This window comes from Canis lupus, chromosome 7 (assembly GCF_048164855.1).
Source record: "Canis lupus baileyi chromosome 7, mCanLup2.hap1, whole genome shotgun sequence".
Classification (NCBI taxonomy): domain Eukaryota; kingdom Metazoa; phylum Chordata; class Mammalia; order Carnivora; family Canidae; genus Canis; species Canis lupus.
The window spans coordinates 39,487,756-39,504,692 of NC_132844.1; the positions used below are offsets into that span (position 1 = coordinate 39,487,756).

The 16,937-nt window shown below is 35.6% G+C and overlaps 1 protein-coding gene across 17 annotated transcripts in view; it reads right to left on the reverse strand.

Moving 5' to 3' along the window:
* Positions 1-4,659: 4,659 nt before the first annotated feature.
* FAM135A (family with sequence similarity 135 member A) overlaps positions 4,660-16,937 on the reverse strand; it is a 132,944-nt gene continuing 120,666 nt past the window's right edge. For 16 of the 17 annotated variants that reach the window (XM_072832443.1, XM_072832438.1, XM_072832439.1 and 13 more), the window contains 2 exons: positions 9,174-9,287; positions 4,660-6,086 (listed from right to left, as the gene is read on the reverse strand). In XM_072832443.1, the coding sequence (XP_072688544.1) occupies positions 5,881-6,086; positions 9,174-9,287 (320 nt within the window). In that variant the 3' untranslated portion in view covers positions 4,660-5,880. The remainder of the gene's footprint in view (positions 6,087-9,173; positions 9,288-16,937) is intronic. The other variant, XM_072832436.1, reaches the window with a different exon arrangement.

A 16,937-nucleotide genomic window follows, 5' to 3' on the forward strand; every position in this document is an offset into this window, starting at 1 on the left:
TGAATTCTTTGTGACCGGTTGACTGAGGAAAAAAAATTCAAAGCTGGATTAAGAATGGCTTTGCTAAATATACTGACTCAGCTATTAATGGACTGTCTTGGCATTTAGAGCCCCGTTTAACAGAGACTCTCAAGGAACAGCAGAGAGAGAGAAAGACAAATCCTCTTAGAGGCCTGAACTTTATCTCGTACACTTTGCCTGGAAGGAGACGTGGCTTGAGACAAAAATACATAATTTTATGGGCTCTGGCTTAGTCATGTGATCAGGGACTGGGACTGTAAAGGTTTTGGAATAGTTCTTTGGAACAGGACTTCTCAAATCACCCCAAAACATAAGATTGTTTGGATCTCATTGCTTAAAAAAAAAAAAAAAAAAAAAGCTCCCATTTCAGAAGGGCTATTAATCAAAATAAGATAACTATTACTTATCTATTACATCATAATACATTATACCAAAATTTGGTATTGTCTTAAATTTTGTTTTTGTGGATCAGAAAGGCAGCAGCCAGTGTGCCTCTGGCTCTAGGTCTTAAAGGAGGTTGCAGTCAAGCTCTTAGTTGGAGTTCCAGTTTCATATGGAGGCACAACTGGGGGAAGATCTGCCTCCAAGCTTACTAGTACAATTATTGGCAGGATTCGATGCTTCGTGGGCTTTGGGACCAGAGGCCTCTTTTAGTTCTTGCTATGTGGGCTTCTTCAAAGATCATCTCACAACATGGCAGCTGGCTTTCCACGGAATGAGTGAGAGAATGAAACTGCTAAAGTAGAAGCCACAGGATTTTTGTAATCTCAAGTTTTGATGTATTCTATCATTAGAAGTAATGTATTCTTTTGATGTACTCTATTTGAAGTCAGTATATCCAGCACCCTCTGAAAAGGGAGGGGTTACACAAAGGGTGAATACCAGCAGATGGGGATCACTGAAGACCATTTGAGACCACAGTGAACCTCTTCATAGATATCAGTCAGCCTCATTCCCCTACCACTGTCCGCTAGTCACAGTGGCACAGAGACATGCATAGATTTTTAACATAGTCTTTTTCCCTGCCAAGACAGATTGGCTAGCACCACTACTTGCAGTGAACAATCTGTCCCCCTGATAAAGGACTATGTAGCTAGCCTGGGTGGCAGGTTTGATTACAATGGAACCCTACTATAATGAAGGAGGTAGCAACTTGTTGTATAGTAACAATTATACTGCATTTGGATTGGTTTCTGTGACTTATGCTTCTTTTATACGTTCTGTGTATTTACTGAATACCTTATACTAAATACACCTTATATAGCATCCCATACAAAAGTGCTTACCAAAGAACTCACTCTCCTGTGAAAAATGTAGTGATGCCTGTGGCATTAGCAAGCCTTATCACATATCCCATCAGACCAGAAGCAACCAGTCTTATAAAGGACAGCTCTACTGAAGGTTTACTTTTTTTTTTTTTTAAGGTTTTATTCATTTAAGATTGAAAGTGAGAGAGAGCATGAGTGGGGAAACAGCAGAGGGAGAGGGAGAAGTAGGCTCCCCACTGAGCAGGGAGCCCGATGCAAGGTGGAGGGGAGGGATTGGTTCCCAGGACCCTAGGATCATGGCCTGGGCTGAAGGCAGACACTTGACTGTGCCACACAGGGATCCCCAAAAGATTTACTTTTGTAACAGGATGAGAAAATACACTTTGGGATGCTGTCCTAAAGGACTTGGCATATATTTCCAATGACTTAACAATTTCAGTGTTATCTCTTCTATGGACAGAATAACTGGATCCAAAGAGTAGCAGAAGGATGAGTACATGATACACTGTTCATATATTTTGCTCACCATTGTGGGGAGAAATAATCTGCCATGGGTCCTGGGCCTCCCTGCATATTACTGCTGAGTATACCAATGGCAAGGCTTATCTATCTCCTGAAACAGCAATTTCTGTAGCTGGTCATATGGGCATTTAAATATAGCATTACTACAATAGAACTGCCGTTCCCTTTGGGGGAAAAGAGACTGGCTTGTTTGCTGCTTGCTCAAAAAACGCTTGGCCCTTGGCCCTGGACTTTTCTCCTGTGATGCAACCCAATGTGTGTACAGGTGTCATCTGCCACTCTCCATCACTGTGGGGTTCCAGGAACTAGTGCAAATATGCTGATGCTTGGCTATTTTGCTGTAATAAAGTCTTTTGTACTCTGGAGTCTCCTGTCCTTTAGCAAGCAAGCCTATAAGTAGGATAAAATCTTAGACCCTCAACTGTGTTTACCATCCATCTCCAAGATTCCAGATTTTTTTGGTGTACTAATTTTTGTTTCCAGAGTGGGATATAAGGGGACATGATGTTTCCCCTGCATTGAAGTTGGGAATTGTAACCTGGTCATTTTAGCTCGTTCCTCTAGGTAAGGAGTTAGAAAAAGTGGTTATGGCAGTAGCTGGGGTGATTGGCCCTGATGACCACAGAAATGGGAGTAGAAAGAGGAGTCTGATTAGAGCTTGGGAAATCATATCTCCTGGAATACCTCCTCACAATACCATTTTGAATTATAAAAATTAAGCAAACATTTGCAACCATGTATAGGCAAGACCACTCAAGCCTCAGATCCTTGGAACATGCACTAGGTAAATCTCATCCAGTTGAGATCCTCAAATACAAAGGAAACAGGGAATAAGTGGCAGTGGTGAGAAGTCATAACCATCTAGCTTCATGGCCAGTGGCAGAATTGAGGACTGTATTTAGCATAATTTTAACATAAATCAGAGACTTTGGGACAAAACATGTTGCTCCCCATATCCTACCCTAGATATTGTTTCAGTTTGTCTATAATAGGGTTCTGAAATTTGTATTTTATAAAAATGTATTTATTTATTCATGAGAGACACACAGAGAGAGGTGAGACATAGGCAGAGGGAGAAGCAGACTCTTTGTAGGAGCCTGATGCAGGACTCGATCCCGAATCCCGGGATCATGGCCTGAGCTGACAGCAGCCGCCCAACCGCTGAGCCACCTAGGCTTCCCTGAAATTTGTATTTTTAGTAACTCAGGTAATTATCAGCAAGGATGCTGGCAAAGCCCTGCTCTAGTTATATTTTCTTCCTCACTGGTACATATATATGCTTATGTATTTAATAATTTCCCTTTTCTTTCCTATGTTGTATATAGATGTAGTAGTGGTTAGGTCACGATTCTGTTTATGGGTTACATACTACTGAGATAAGATCATTACAGAATTAGAGGAGGGGACATCATACGGAGATTCTGGACTTGAAAGTGGATGAGGGATAATACAGTATTATGTATTATGCAAATGCATACATATGGGAGGAGTGTTATATGTAAATGTTGGAAAGAGATGGGACTACAGTAGATCTCTGATGTTTTTATTTTGGGTGTTCAGTCATCACACTCATTTCATATACTTGTGGATCTGGTGAGAGAAATGGTCTCATCTTCTACTATGGAAGCTGAAGTCAAATATATTTGCTATCTTTGATGCTTGAAGCCTGAGTGCTGGTACAAAAATAACCTTGGTCAGAGGTATCTGTGTGGCTCAGTGGTTGAGCAACTGCCTTTGGCTCAGGTCCTGATCCTGGGGTCCTGGGATTGAGTCCCACATCAGGATCCTTGCAGGGAGCCTGCTTCTCCCTCTGCCCATGTCTCGGTCTCTGTGTCTCTCATGAATGAATAAATAAAATCTTAAAAAAACAAAAGAATAACTTTCGTCAGTAGGACATTCCTATCAGATTCGAATTTGGAATGAGTGATTCAGATGACAGAAGTGTTTGGAATCCAGTTTTCAGAGGCACCACTGCCAGAAGATGTATACACAAACTTCTAGTTCTTCTTGAGGTCAGAACTTAGCTATGATTTTGGTCATTTAGCTTCCCTTGGCTTCTGTTTTCCAAAGTTCATTCTCCAGCTTTTCCAACAATTCCATGAGTTACCTAACATTCTTCCAACAAATTTTTTCTGCTTAACTTAATCATAATTGTTGTTGTTGTTGTTTTTTGCAACAAGAATTCTTACGGGCATATACTTTAATGAGATTCATGCTCTAGAAGTCAATTATACTATTTCAGACAATCACTTCCCCTTTCCCTCAGGACCCCAATCCACTCCTACAATCTGCATTTGGAAGTAAATATATGATAGTTTCCCTGGTAAATGAGAAGTGAAATCTGTTAGATTTTAAACTATGATCATTGATATGCTTTTGAAAACTGTGTCAAAGCAACCAACAACCAATAAGCCATGTCATACGAATAATTTACCGTCACATACAATTATATGATTATGAGTAAGAATGAATCCTTTGATAAACCTGGAAGATTATTATACAAACTTAGAATAAGCATATTTCAAACTCAGGGCCAAGGTATGTGGAGATGAAAAATGTGTGTGGCAAAAATATGTGGTAGTTAATGCATATATTTATATTTTCCAGTTATAATGTACTTGGTATATTATTGCTTAGTCAATTCATTGGATTTTCAAATACTTTTACAAAGTAAAGAATTATGGAGAGCCAGTGAAATACCTTTTAACTACTTAATATATGCAAAAGACATAAATTATAAAAATACAAAGGCTGTAAGTTATATAATCATGCTGGTCTATACAATTAATATAGTCTATCCAACTATAAATAAAAATATACCCCTAGTATTCTGAAAATAAGCAAGTGGTTTATCTGTTCCTCCAGATAGTCATTTGTTCATTTATTAACACCAGAGGCCATAATAACACAATGCTAAAAATAAAACATGCATTATACAACACATACTTACAAAAACCTCTGTCCATCACAATTGGCAAATGCAAACAGACCTATCCATCCTTAGTGCATTATTATTTTCACAAGTAAAATAGGAAAGGAAAATAGTGAATTTAATGCTATTCAGCACCTTTAGGAAAGTCAAAAGACTTAACATCTCCATATATCAAAAACATTTGCATCTCTATCACCAAACATGTAATTATTTTGTTCCATTTTTAACATGAATTCTTTTATTTACATTACTTTTTAGTTCAACAAATTTTAATAATATTTAAAAATTATCTAAATTCATAAAAGTATTTCATAAATTTCAACACTTAAGTATTATTTACATACAAGAAAGTCCATGAAAAAAGTTAAAGAAATGTAGTCAGAAAGTTCAAGCAACACTACCAAATGTAGCAAAATTCCAACCAAATCAAAGCAGAGGGCATTCAACATTCAAAAATTTCTAGATGCTGCTAACATGAACATGAAAAAGTTCCAGTAATAAAAGTCAATGTGAGAAATAATGTTGAAATCACCAGTAGAAAATATATTTTAATAAGCATGACATATGTTTAATAGCAACAGTAATGACTTTTATAGAAAACTTTTATAACATTGTCATTTATGAACTACCTGGTTTGACAGGGCTAGAGTTGATTTCAAAAAATATACTTTAGCAGCCATAATTTTATTTCCAGTTAAAACATAGTAAAATGTTAAAAGTAAAATGTATAATTAACTAAATAATACCCCAATACTAGAAAATTTAAAATCCCATGCTATTCTTGCAATAAATGGCCTCTAACAGGATGTGTCTGATGTAAGGATTGTGGAAAGCCAATAATAAACAATCAGATATACATATGGGCTTAAAGTTTCACTGAAATACTTATGTAGCAAAATATATGAAAAAGTAATAGAAAAGTAAAAAGATAAAATTAAAAAAATATTGCACAGCCACATTACCTAGAAAGGAAAGTTGATGTTTAAAAAGCTCTAAACATGGATGATATAAATTATCTTCCATATAAAAAGGTATAAATATTTCTTAGAACTTATCAGCCTCTACAGTTTAATATAATACATTATTTGAATCATTGTTGAATGAGGTAATTATCAAGTCTCTAACAATGTTTTTATCCTATTGGAAATATTTGAGGGCAGCAACCAGAAAGAATTTCTCTAAAAATATTTCCGAATCAAGAACAGCTATATGTGCAGCTCTCCCAATGAGTGAATCAGCTGTATTGGGCAATGCATTGATGACATTGTATCGAACCAAATTACACTCCTTGCTTTGTAGAACTGGGCGAAGCAAGTTGTGGATCATTTCTGAATAGATTTGTCCTATGGAACAAACAGAAAACAAGAAAATTAGTTTACATGAATAACTGAAAAAATTCTATGCCAACTTTTATATAATTTATAAAATTTAGTCATATTATTTCTATTTAAAGCAGAAGAATGTCTTTTTTTTTTTTTTTTTTTTTTTAATTCATGGGAGACACACAGAGAGAGGCAGAGACACAGGTGGAGGGAGAAACAGGCTCCTTGCAAGGAGCCCGATGTGGGACTTGATCCCAGATCCTGGGATCCTGCCCTGAGCCAAAGGCAGACGTTCAACCACTGAGCCACCTAGGCATCCCAGAAGAATGTCTTTTAAAAGGTTTCTTTTTCTTGGACTATCATTTTTTTTTTTTGGACTATCATTTTTGAGACTGTTCTATAAAAAATACAAATAACCACATTACCTAGCCAAGTGAAACTAATACATTTATTATAAATTCTTATAAATTTGATTCTTTTAATTCAAAGCAATGAATATAACAGAGTAAATAATTTTATCCAACATTAGGTCACTTATGACTTGTTAACTTATTATGAAAATAAGATAGCCATGCTAAGACATTTTGCCTTTTATATATTATAGGGAATAGTCAGTGATACTGTAATAGTGTTCTATGGTGACAGATGGTAGCTACCCTTGTGGTGAGGATAGCATAATGTATAGAAAAGCTGAATCAGGGATCTCTGGGTGGCGCAGCGGTTTAGCGCCTGCCTTTGGCCCAGGGCGCGATCCTGGAGACCCGGGATCGAATCCCACGTCGGGCTCCCGGTGCATGGAGCCTGCTTCTCCCTCTGTCTATGTCTCTGCCTCTCTCTCTCTCTCTCTCTGTGTGTGACTATCATAAATAAATAAAAATTATAAAAAAAAAAGAAAAGCTGAATCACTTACTATATGGTACACCTGAAACTAATGTAACATTGAGTGTCAGCTACACACACACACACACAAAAAGACATTTTGCCTTTTAGAACTTTTAAAACTTGAACCTATAGCAAGTACTTTAAAAATGTTTCAGAGGCATTCAACATTATCCAACATATTTCCAAATTATTCTAAAAAAAAATCAGTAACTTCCTATAGTCAGAAGAACAATATAAGTTTGGCTCAAGATCAGACAGGATCCTTTTTTGGTCTAAGGATTTATTTAATGCTTGGTTTTGCTTTTAATCTCAAAACTGTTTCTCCCTCTTTTTGGCTAATCCTGACAATGAACTTATTGAGGTCATTCTCAGCATTAAAGATGAAGGTTAGATATACATAAAGGCACAAACTGCCTTACAAGGGGCGAAAGAGTTTTTAATGCTTAACTACAGATGAGTGCTAACACATATCCATGGACCTGTGGATTTTATAGGCAAGTATCACATTTCTAAGGAGGGGCAGGGTTTCTCTCTGAGGAATCATGAGAAGGGAAAAGTGTATAGAAGTACATTTAGAGAAAGAAGAGAGAGCTATTAAAGACAGAGATTAACACATCAGATAGATTCATAGAAAACTCCCACCTCTTCTCTTAGTTTTCACTGTGAATCAAGCTGGATTTCTGGTTACATGCTACTTGAAAAATATTTTTATATAGAAGTAGTCCAAACCTGTCTTGATTAGATCCCCCCTGTCCCCCCGTGGCACAGAATCTGTTAAAACAAGCACATTTCTCTAGTTTCTATGACCCATCTGAAGGTTAAATCTCTTCTGAATTTTCCCCTAAGTTCCTATAGAAGTTGACAACAATAAAAAAATTATTCTGATGTCACAAAACGCTAAAAAAATATTTGTTAAATGAATAGAGTACCTACTATGTATGTGCCAGGCATCATGTTAGACAATGCCAATACAAATGTGTATAAGGGAGATTCCCTGCTTAAAGAGACTGTTTACTGTTAAAATGTGGAAAAAGCAAAGAATTAAGAGTTTGCTTAAAAATCACCCTCATTCCAAAAAAGGAACTGAGCAAATATGGGAGGTTGGACACCCAACCAAGTTCTTGCCCTAATCCTGTAATTAATTAATCGCCAGTGACTCTGGATCAGCCACTTAGCATCTCAATTATAAAATAAGTAAACAGGGCACATTGTGTGTCTGCCTTTGGTCCAGGTTATGATCCCAGGATGCTGGGATCAAGTCTCACATCGGGCTCCCCATAGGGAGCCTGCTTCTCCCTCTGCCTAGGTCTCTGCCTCTCTCTGTGTGTCTCATGAATAAATAAGTAAAATTTGTTAAAAAGTTAAAAAAATAAAATAAGCAAATAGGATGCAAATCTCCTGGTTCTAATTAGCTATGATTTAAATTTCTTTTGTTATTCAAGATAGCAATAACAAAAGAATAAATATATAAAATCTTTATTACTTTATTGAAGTAAAATAAGTCTTTGCTTCCATCTTTGACTAAAAGCAAGATACAGCAGATCATGCAGCATGATGATTACCATAATCACCAATCCCAATAATCCAGAGGAAATTAAACTACAGATTACTTTTGAGGCAGCAAAATGAAGGGCATTTATAATTAGGAAAAGAACTCTTTCAAAAGAATGATTTTTTAAAAAGATTTTATTTATTTATTCATGAGAGACACAGTGACAGAGAGAGAGAGAGAGAGGCAGAGACACAGGCAGAGGGAGAAGCAGGCTCCATTGCAGGGAGCCCGACGTGGGACTCGATCCTGGGACTCTAGGCTCACGCCCAGAACTAAAGACAGACACTCAACCACTGAGCTACCCAGGCCTCCCAAGATGATTGTTTTATTGGCAAAACCATTTCACATGGCAGGAGAAAAGAAAAGAAGAAAAAAAAGAGGAAGGATAGCTGTTAACATCAGTGGGTGAAAAAGAAAGTAAAATGAAAGAAAGATGAAAGAAAGAAGAAAGTGACTACAAAAAAAATTTGGGAAAAAGCTCAGGTGTAGTTACAACTGTTTGAAATACTTTTTTTTTTTTTAATGTATAGGGAACTCCATATAAAATAATGATTCAGTCATAAGCAGGCATTTAAAATAATAATAAAAGTGATCAACTGACATATAAAAAATGTTATGGGATGCACTGTCAGAGAAACAAATGGAGATGAAATACTTCCAATTTATTTAGTTACCTGACTGTTTGTCCTTTAATGCTGTTTTACACATTTCAATGCGGGCAGAGTGATAAGGAACATAGCGATCCTGTAGAGATCCCACTAGCACAACATTTTTGAAATAATGAAGCCCTATAAAGAAAAAATACTGAATTATAATGCAACCGGATTAATTAGCCAGATTTAAAATAACTTAGTAGTATACTATATGACAGGAAAATTTTAATTTCCTCAATAGTATTAAGTTTATAGCTTTAAAAATTTTTTTAAATTTATTTATAGGGGCACCTGGTGGGCTCAGTCTGATAAGCCTCTGAATTTGGTCATGATCTCAGGGTCTTGGGATGGAGCTCTGCCTCGGGATCCCTGCTCAGTGGAGAGTCTGCTTCTCTCTCCTCCTGTCCCTCCCCCCACTAGGTGCTGGCTCTCCCTCTCAAATAAATAAAGGTTTTATTCATTCATTCATTTATTTGAGAGGGGGAGAGAGAGAGTCCACACACAAATGACAGGGAGGGGGAAGGCAAAGGGAGAGGGAGAAGCCAACTCCATGAGGCCAAAGGCTCTTGATCTGAGGACCTGAGCAGAAATTAAGAGTCCCAAACTCAACTGACTGGGCCACGTAGGTGCCATAAATTTATGGATTTTACATCAGATGAATTCTTTTGCCAAATTTCTATATATTATCTATAAAAACCCCTACCTTCACTGTATACAGTTTATGTGCTGGTATGAGAAATGTCTGTACTGAGTGAGGCAAGGATTGTGATGTGGTGGTGTGGAGGTACTGGAGGGATTAGATATGGTGGGCTAAAATTCTATAGGAAGTATTTTATGACTTTCTTACTTTCCAGAGGATATTTCTCAATATTTAGGACTATTTCTCAAAGAAAAAAATTATACTCTTTCATAAAAATAAAATGATTTCAAATGAAATCATTTGAAGCTGACTTAAGTTTTCATTTGACTATTGCCTAATATTACTATTTACTCCTTATTTGTATAATGTTAAGAGGATACGTACTTAGATTTTTCAATAATAATAATGAGTTCTATGATCCATCCACCTGACTTCAGTCCCTCCATATTTATTTTTTAGTAAATTAGGTGAATTTAGGGTTTGTGATACATTGAATTAACTCACTTAAGTACTGAAACCAGGTTCCTGGCCACCTTATTAACCGTAATGTGTAGCTCTAATAATAAATAAATAAATAATAAAAAATCATGTGTCATTAAATAAGATACAAACCAATAACAACAATACATTAGAACTGGGGTATTTACTTGAGGGCATATAATTTTGTTGTGGAACATTCCAGAGTAAAATTTTGATACTTTTTGCCTACTGGAATTCAGATTCTGTCTCACAGGCCAATTGTGGGGACTACTGTGGATCCAGAATATAGGAAGCCTTTGTAGATGCTCCTTTCCCTCTCAGAATTTATGATCCTAATGAAAGATCCTAGACCTTCACACAGGTAGATGAGACTGTTTACAGTCTCTATATCAAATATAAGGTTATCTCCTCCCTTTTCTCAATGAGAAGATAACACTTGGGGCAATTTGAATATACAAAATTCTAGGGATATAAATGAAATAATCAATGTCTATAATATACAATTACACAAACATTTAAAATGATATTTTAGAAAAATATTACTAAAAATGGATTTTTTCCCTTCATCCTTACATTTCGTGACAAATTAATTCTACTTTTGGCATCATTTGAAATCAATGTAACATTAGTGCTACTCTGGGAATTATCTATGTGTCCCTAGAGCAGAGATCTTACTGGTACACATTTATTTACCCTCAAGAGTAATTTAAGACTTTCCATACTTGAAACTAATGTAACAATGTATGTTAATCATACTTCTATTTAAAAAAAAAACCCTTCCATGCAAAAGCACAATATTAGTATTAATATCTTATTGAAAAATTTATTAAAATTAGACTACTAAATTTAAAATGTACTGTCTTAGGAATCACATTTAGAAATGATAGTATAGTATATTTATATCAGTGTCAGGATCTTTGATTTTATTTATTTCGTTGCTAGGGAATCTGAGAATTAACAGTTTTCTTAGAAATACCCTCATCTAATATTTACTGATTTTGCATACTTCCATTCCACCCAGCTGCCTAAACCCGCAGAGACAGACACTTCCCTCAAGGAACTCAGTCTGGGGCAGCCCCAGTGGCCCAGCGGTTTAGCGCCACCTTCAGCCCAGGGTATGATCCTGGAGACCCAGGATGGAGTCCCATGTCGGGGTCCCTGCATGGAGGCTTCTCCCTCTGCCTGTGTCTCTCTCTGCCTCTCATGAATAAATAAAAAATAAAATCTTTTTTTTTTTTTTTTTTTTTTAAAAAAAGGAACTCAGTCTGAAGCAGTGATTCTCAACCTGAGTGTCATTTCCTTGTAGAAGCAGATCAGAATCTCTGCAAGGAGCTTCTGCTTCTGCCTGGAAGGTTTGCTTTTTGTATCAGCCAAGACCCAAGTTAGTTAAATAGACTGACTCTCTTTGAATCTTTTGGTTTTAATCCCTATCTAGCAATGTTGGCTAAGCAGGGCAGAAACTCAAAGTGAAACATGATAGGCCCCTGAGATGCAATGCTGGTACGAATTACACAAGTGCCCCAGCTATACTGAAGTCTCGCTAATGAAAGTGTCTGAAGTCTCTACTGGGAGTCCTATTCTAGGTTCATCTTCTCTGCACCTACACAGATGCTACCTGCTCAAGATAACCTAGTTATCGGCCTTTGGGTTAGCACTTCACTCAGTCCTGCGAGTGGCTAATCCTAGTTTGAAAAGTTACTTCTAACTTGGGAAAACAACAGTTCCCCGTTTAACTAAAAAATTTCGGAGTATATTAGTTACTTTTCAGGTACCAAGAAAGAGATTAAAATACATCTTCAATATTTTTGTGGACTGTATAATAAGATGATTTCTGTATGAATGCTATAATGGTATGGTAACTTTCATCTTCATTATTTTAGTCTTCCTGATACTTCTGGCAACACATTTTTTTCCTAAAAATTTTAATGGGTTTTAAAGCAGTTCATATTGACTCATTTTCTATTTACCCTCTAGAATTGGCTCAAGCAGTAGTTCTAAACTGGTGGCTCTGCACCTAAAGGGACATTAAGCAGAGTCTGAAGACATTTTTGTTATCACAACCAGGGGGACTGGAGTGATGAGGGCATGGAGGAGGCTGTGTGCTACTGGCATTTAGTAGGGTGAGGCTAGGGATGCTACTAAGTATCTTAAAATGCATAAGACCACCCCTGATGATGAAGATTTATCCAGCCCAAAATGTTAATAGTGCTGAGATGAAGAAAACCCTGTGCTTTTAAAACTGACACATACTAAAATATATTACACTATTCTTATTTTTACTCATTATTTTACATTTGAAAGAATTTGCTTCCCAAAATGTTAGCTGATGCTGGTTCTTTCCTACACTTTCAGAAACAAAATACAAATGTTACTTACAAATCAATGGATACCTATTATTAAACACCTCTGTAATCTGCTGGAAGAAAAGATTCTCTTGTGCCATAGTAGCACAGCAGGAAATCTCCTTAATTATTATATTTTCTTTGTCAGAACTCAATAGCTGGTGAAGAGATGCTAAACAGATGTTTTTTGGGAAAATCTTAAAATAAGGTGTTTCTGCAATTCCAACAATAGATTTTCATTGGGCTATTTTTGAGCCCTCATTGCAGAATGCAAGAATGCCCATGGTCCTCTTTATGTAATCTTGACTGCTTCACCACAGGTGTCACTAAATACGTATGTAATATACACTTTATTTTTTTTTTTTTTAAATTTTTATTTATTTATGATAGTCACACACAGAGAGAGAGAGAGGCAGAGACACAGGCAGAGGGAGAAGCAGGCTCCATGCACTGGGAGCCTGACGTGGGATTCGATCCCGGGTCTCCAGGATCGCGCCCTGGGCCAAAGGCAGGCGCTAAACCACTGCGCCACCCAGGGATCCCTGTAATATACACTTTACACTTTACAATGTAGAATATACCTTCTACATTGTTCTAGTTTCTTCATCTTCTTTCTTTCTTTTGATACTCAATGCTGAGACACTAGTATGCCATAACTATACTGTGTAATTTGTAGAATGCAATAAGGTTTTTGGGTCATAAGTTGTTATAAAAATTTAATGAATGTTTATGATTTTAACACCTTAATCAAAATAGATAATTTCCTCTTAAAAGTAACATTTCCTTAAAGCTTTACTAGATCTTTTGTGTTCAAACAAAAAAGGCAATACACACTTAATATATGGTTTTTACAAAAACATAACATTTCTCAATTTTTTAAAGAAATCATATAAATTATTTTATGCTTTTAAATGCTTCTTTAATTTTAAAATAATAAATAGCTTTTAATTAAGGAAAGCTACTAATGATACATTGCAGAAAAGACTGTTTCAAAAGGGTAGGGGCTTTGCTTAAATAAAAAAAGGAAAATAGTAGAAGGATGGAGTTTGCTTTAGATAGGTTATTTTAGGCTTTCCCAAAAGAACAGTAAATTGGCTGTTCAGAAGAAACTGAAGCAATAAGTGGACAAGGACATCTATGACCTCATAGCTTTACCAGCAAAATATAAAATAAAATTATAGAAAGTATTGTTTGATTATTTAAAAACACCTGAGAGGGGCACCTGAGTGGCTCAGTGGGTTTAAGCATCGGCCTTCAGCTCAGGTCATGATCTCAGGGTCCTGGGATAGAGCCCAGGGCTCCCTGCTTAGCGGGGAGCCTTCTTCTCCCTCCCCTTATTCCCCACCCCCTGCTGTGCTGTCTCAAATAGATAAATAGAATCCCCCCAAAAAAATTAAAAAAAAAAATAAAAACACCTGAAAAGTATGTATCAGTTAAGTAAGCATTGCTTTATGTTTTGTTTTACTTATCTTTCTGATGTGAATCCAAATATAACTACTTTGTAAATAAAGTAATTTACATATGTTATAATGATAAATTATTATGTATTTATATATTATATATAGCTATGTAATTATATGTGTGTGGGTGTGTGTGTGGGTGTAGGAATTGACCACTCATTTCTCACAATTTTCTAGATGACCAAAAAAACCTCAAAAAACAAAACAAAACAAAAACTAGGGAAAAACAAAGCTCAAGATAGACTTGGACCACCTCTGTCATAATTTAAAAATCAACTAGTGAGTATGTTGATATTTAAAACTGCAATTAGAAACAGTTTCTAAGGTTCCTGAAAATATGCATTACTGGCTAAACATGACACAACTGGAACATGCATGACTGCTTACTAGCTTTATGACTTCAGACAAGTTACTCAACTTCTCTGTGCTTCAATGTCCTCATTTGCAATATGGGGCAATAATAGTCTTAATAAGATTAAATAAGCTAGCATATATATATGTGTGTGTGTGTGTGTGTGTGTGTGTGTGTGTGTTTAGATAGTACCTGGAATATAGTATGTGCCATATGTGTGTTGGGTATTGTTATTTATTCTTGTATTTTAGTATTATCTAATGCATTGCTCCTGATTATTAGAAAATAGCATTCTTTCATGTTAGTTCAATTCAGATGTATATTAATAGACTTATATTTGGGTACAAGTAGAAATCTTAAAACAGGGATGCCTGGGTGGTTCAGCAGTTGGGCATCTGCCTTTGGCTCAGAGCTTGATCCTGGGATCCAGGATCCAGGATCGAGTCCCGCATGGGGTTCCCTGCAGGGAGTCTGCTTCTCCCTCTGCCTGTGTCTCTGCCTCTTTTTCTGTGTCTCTCATGAATAAATAAATAAATCTTAAAAAAAAAAAGAAATCCTAAAACATAAATACAATTTTAATAAGTCATTTGAGTAATTTTTTATAGCCAGTAATACTGACATTTAGATGAGCTAATTTTTAATAGTTTTGTTAGAAAAATCTCCTAAAACAGATTTGTGATGGTAATGTGAAAGCAAATTTTTATAATTTAAAATACTAGTATTATTTTAGTTCAGGCACTCTTCATTTAGAGCTATTTTTTTACCATCTAATATTTATTGAATTTTGTGCTATTCAAAACAGTAATTGTTCCACATGGATTATCTCATTCGATCCTTTAATAGTCTTGAGGAAGACACTATTATTCCCATTTTACCAATGAAGAAACTGAAGCCTATTTAGATTAACGATCCTACTCAGTTTTGCAGCTAAAACTAGTATCTACGATTGACTTTAGGTTTGGCTCATAAACAGTTATTAGGCTGGTACAACTGGAGGGAAGGTATGAGTCTTGTCATGAACTATAAGGCAAATAGTCAATTAGTACCTTGTAAGCAAAAGTTTTAACTAATCTTTAAGAAATAACTCAAGTGCAAAAGATCTACTCACATCTATTAGTAATTAGAAATAGCAGTACAAATATCTGTTCAGATGGGGGAAGGCCATGGATTATAGAATTTTTATTGTAAAATTTTATTTATGCCTTCTTTAGTGTTTTTATTTTCTTATGTTGCTACTATTCCTATTGCTAATTTTACTTTGTAAAATACAGCATAAATATGCAGACCCCAGGGAACATTTATATTTGGTTTTGCCTTTCATACATTTCCTAACTTGTCAACAGCAGTGGTACAAACTTCATGTACCTAGAACACAGTAGTTCCAGTTAGTGTCATAAGTTTTTCCCACGTGAGTACTATACACTCTATTTGATTTGTAGGCATATCTTGTATTTTAATGAATCAAGTAAATATTTCTGTGCACTGTATGTAACTTATTGCTGCTTTGTACTTTTATTTTTTTTTTATTTTTATTTTTTTGCTTTGTACTTTTAGAAACAAAACATAAAACTTGACCTATAAAAGAACTTTTCTTTCTCTGATTCTAATGACAGACAATACATGAAATAACCATTCCAAAATCTCTTTCTCACATTAATAACATTTAAGGCAGAACCTTGAAAAGGTTAAAACAGCACTCAAACGAAGTGGGCATTATTCAATTAGTAAATCTATCCAGTGTTTACATCAAATGTTTCAGGAGCAGAATGTAGGACACAAGGGATGAGAATGAAGGTAAAAAATAGATTTAAATGCCTACGGCTTAGATTACAAATTCAAGTTACTTCCAATTTGGAACTATCAGTCACCAAATACATAGGTTTGATTTCCAGCTTACCATATAATATTGACCTGCCTTTGGACACTGAAAATAGTATTGAAAAGACCATTCATTGATGCAGTGAGTTTATACTGAACACTTACTAAGGGAAGGACTATAGTAAATACTGCTTATGTGAGGAGTGGGAAAGAGTTGTCACAAATGGATCCTATTATAGAAAAGGAAGTTAAGGTATATAAAAGTGACTATATGAGATAAACTGTAACAGGTATGGTAAATGAGGTTCATATATAATACCATAAGAGTTCAGTTATAACATTAACAATCTTGGGAAGTAGAATGCAATCCTACTTCTTTAAGTGGGATCAAAGATGACATTGAGATATTTCAAACTAAGTAATGTAGAAAACAGAGTACTATTAAAAAATTTTGAAAGAAGAGTTCGTAAAAGAAGACAATATGTTCAGGTTTAGACATATGTTTCAATATAAGTAGAGATGTCTAGCACACAAATGAAGACTGGAATTCATTAGTGAGGTCAGTTTGGAGGCGTAAGATCTGGGATATATATATAAATATTGGGCAATCAATTAGGCACTCAGAATAGAGGAGCATTAAATCAGAGAGGGCCACAAGAAAGCTTTTTTTAAATTTTTATTATTTATGATAGT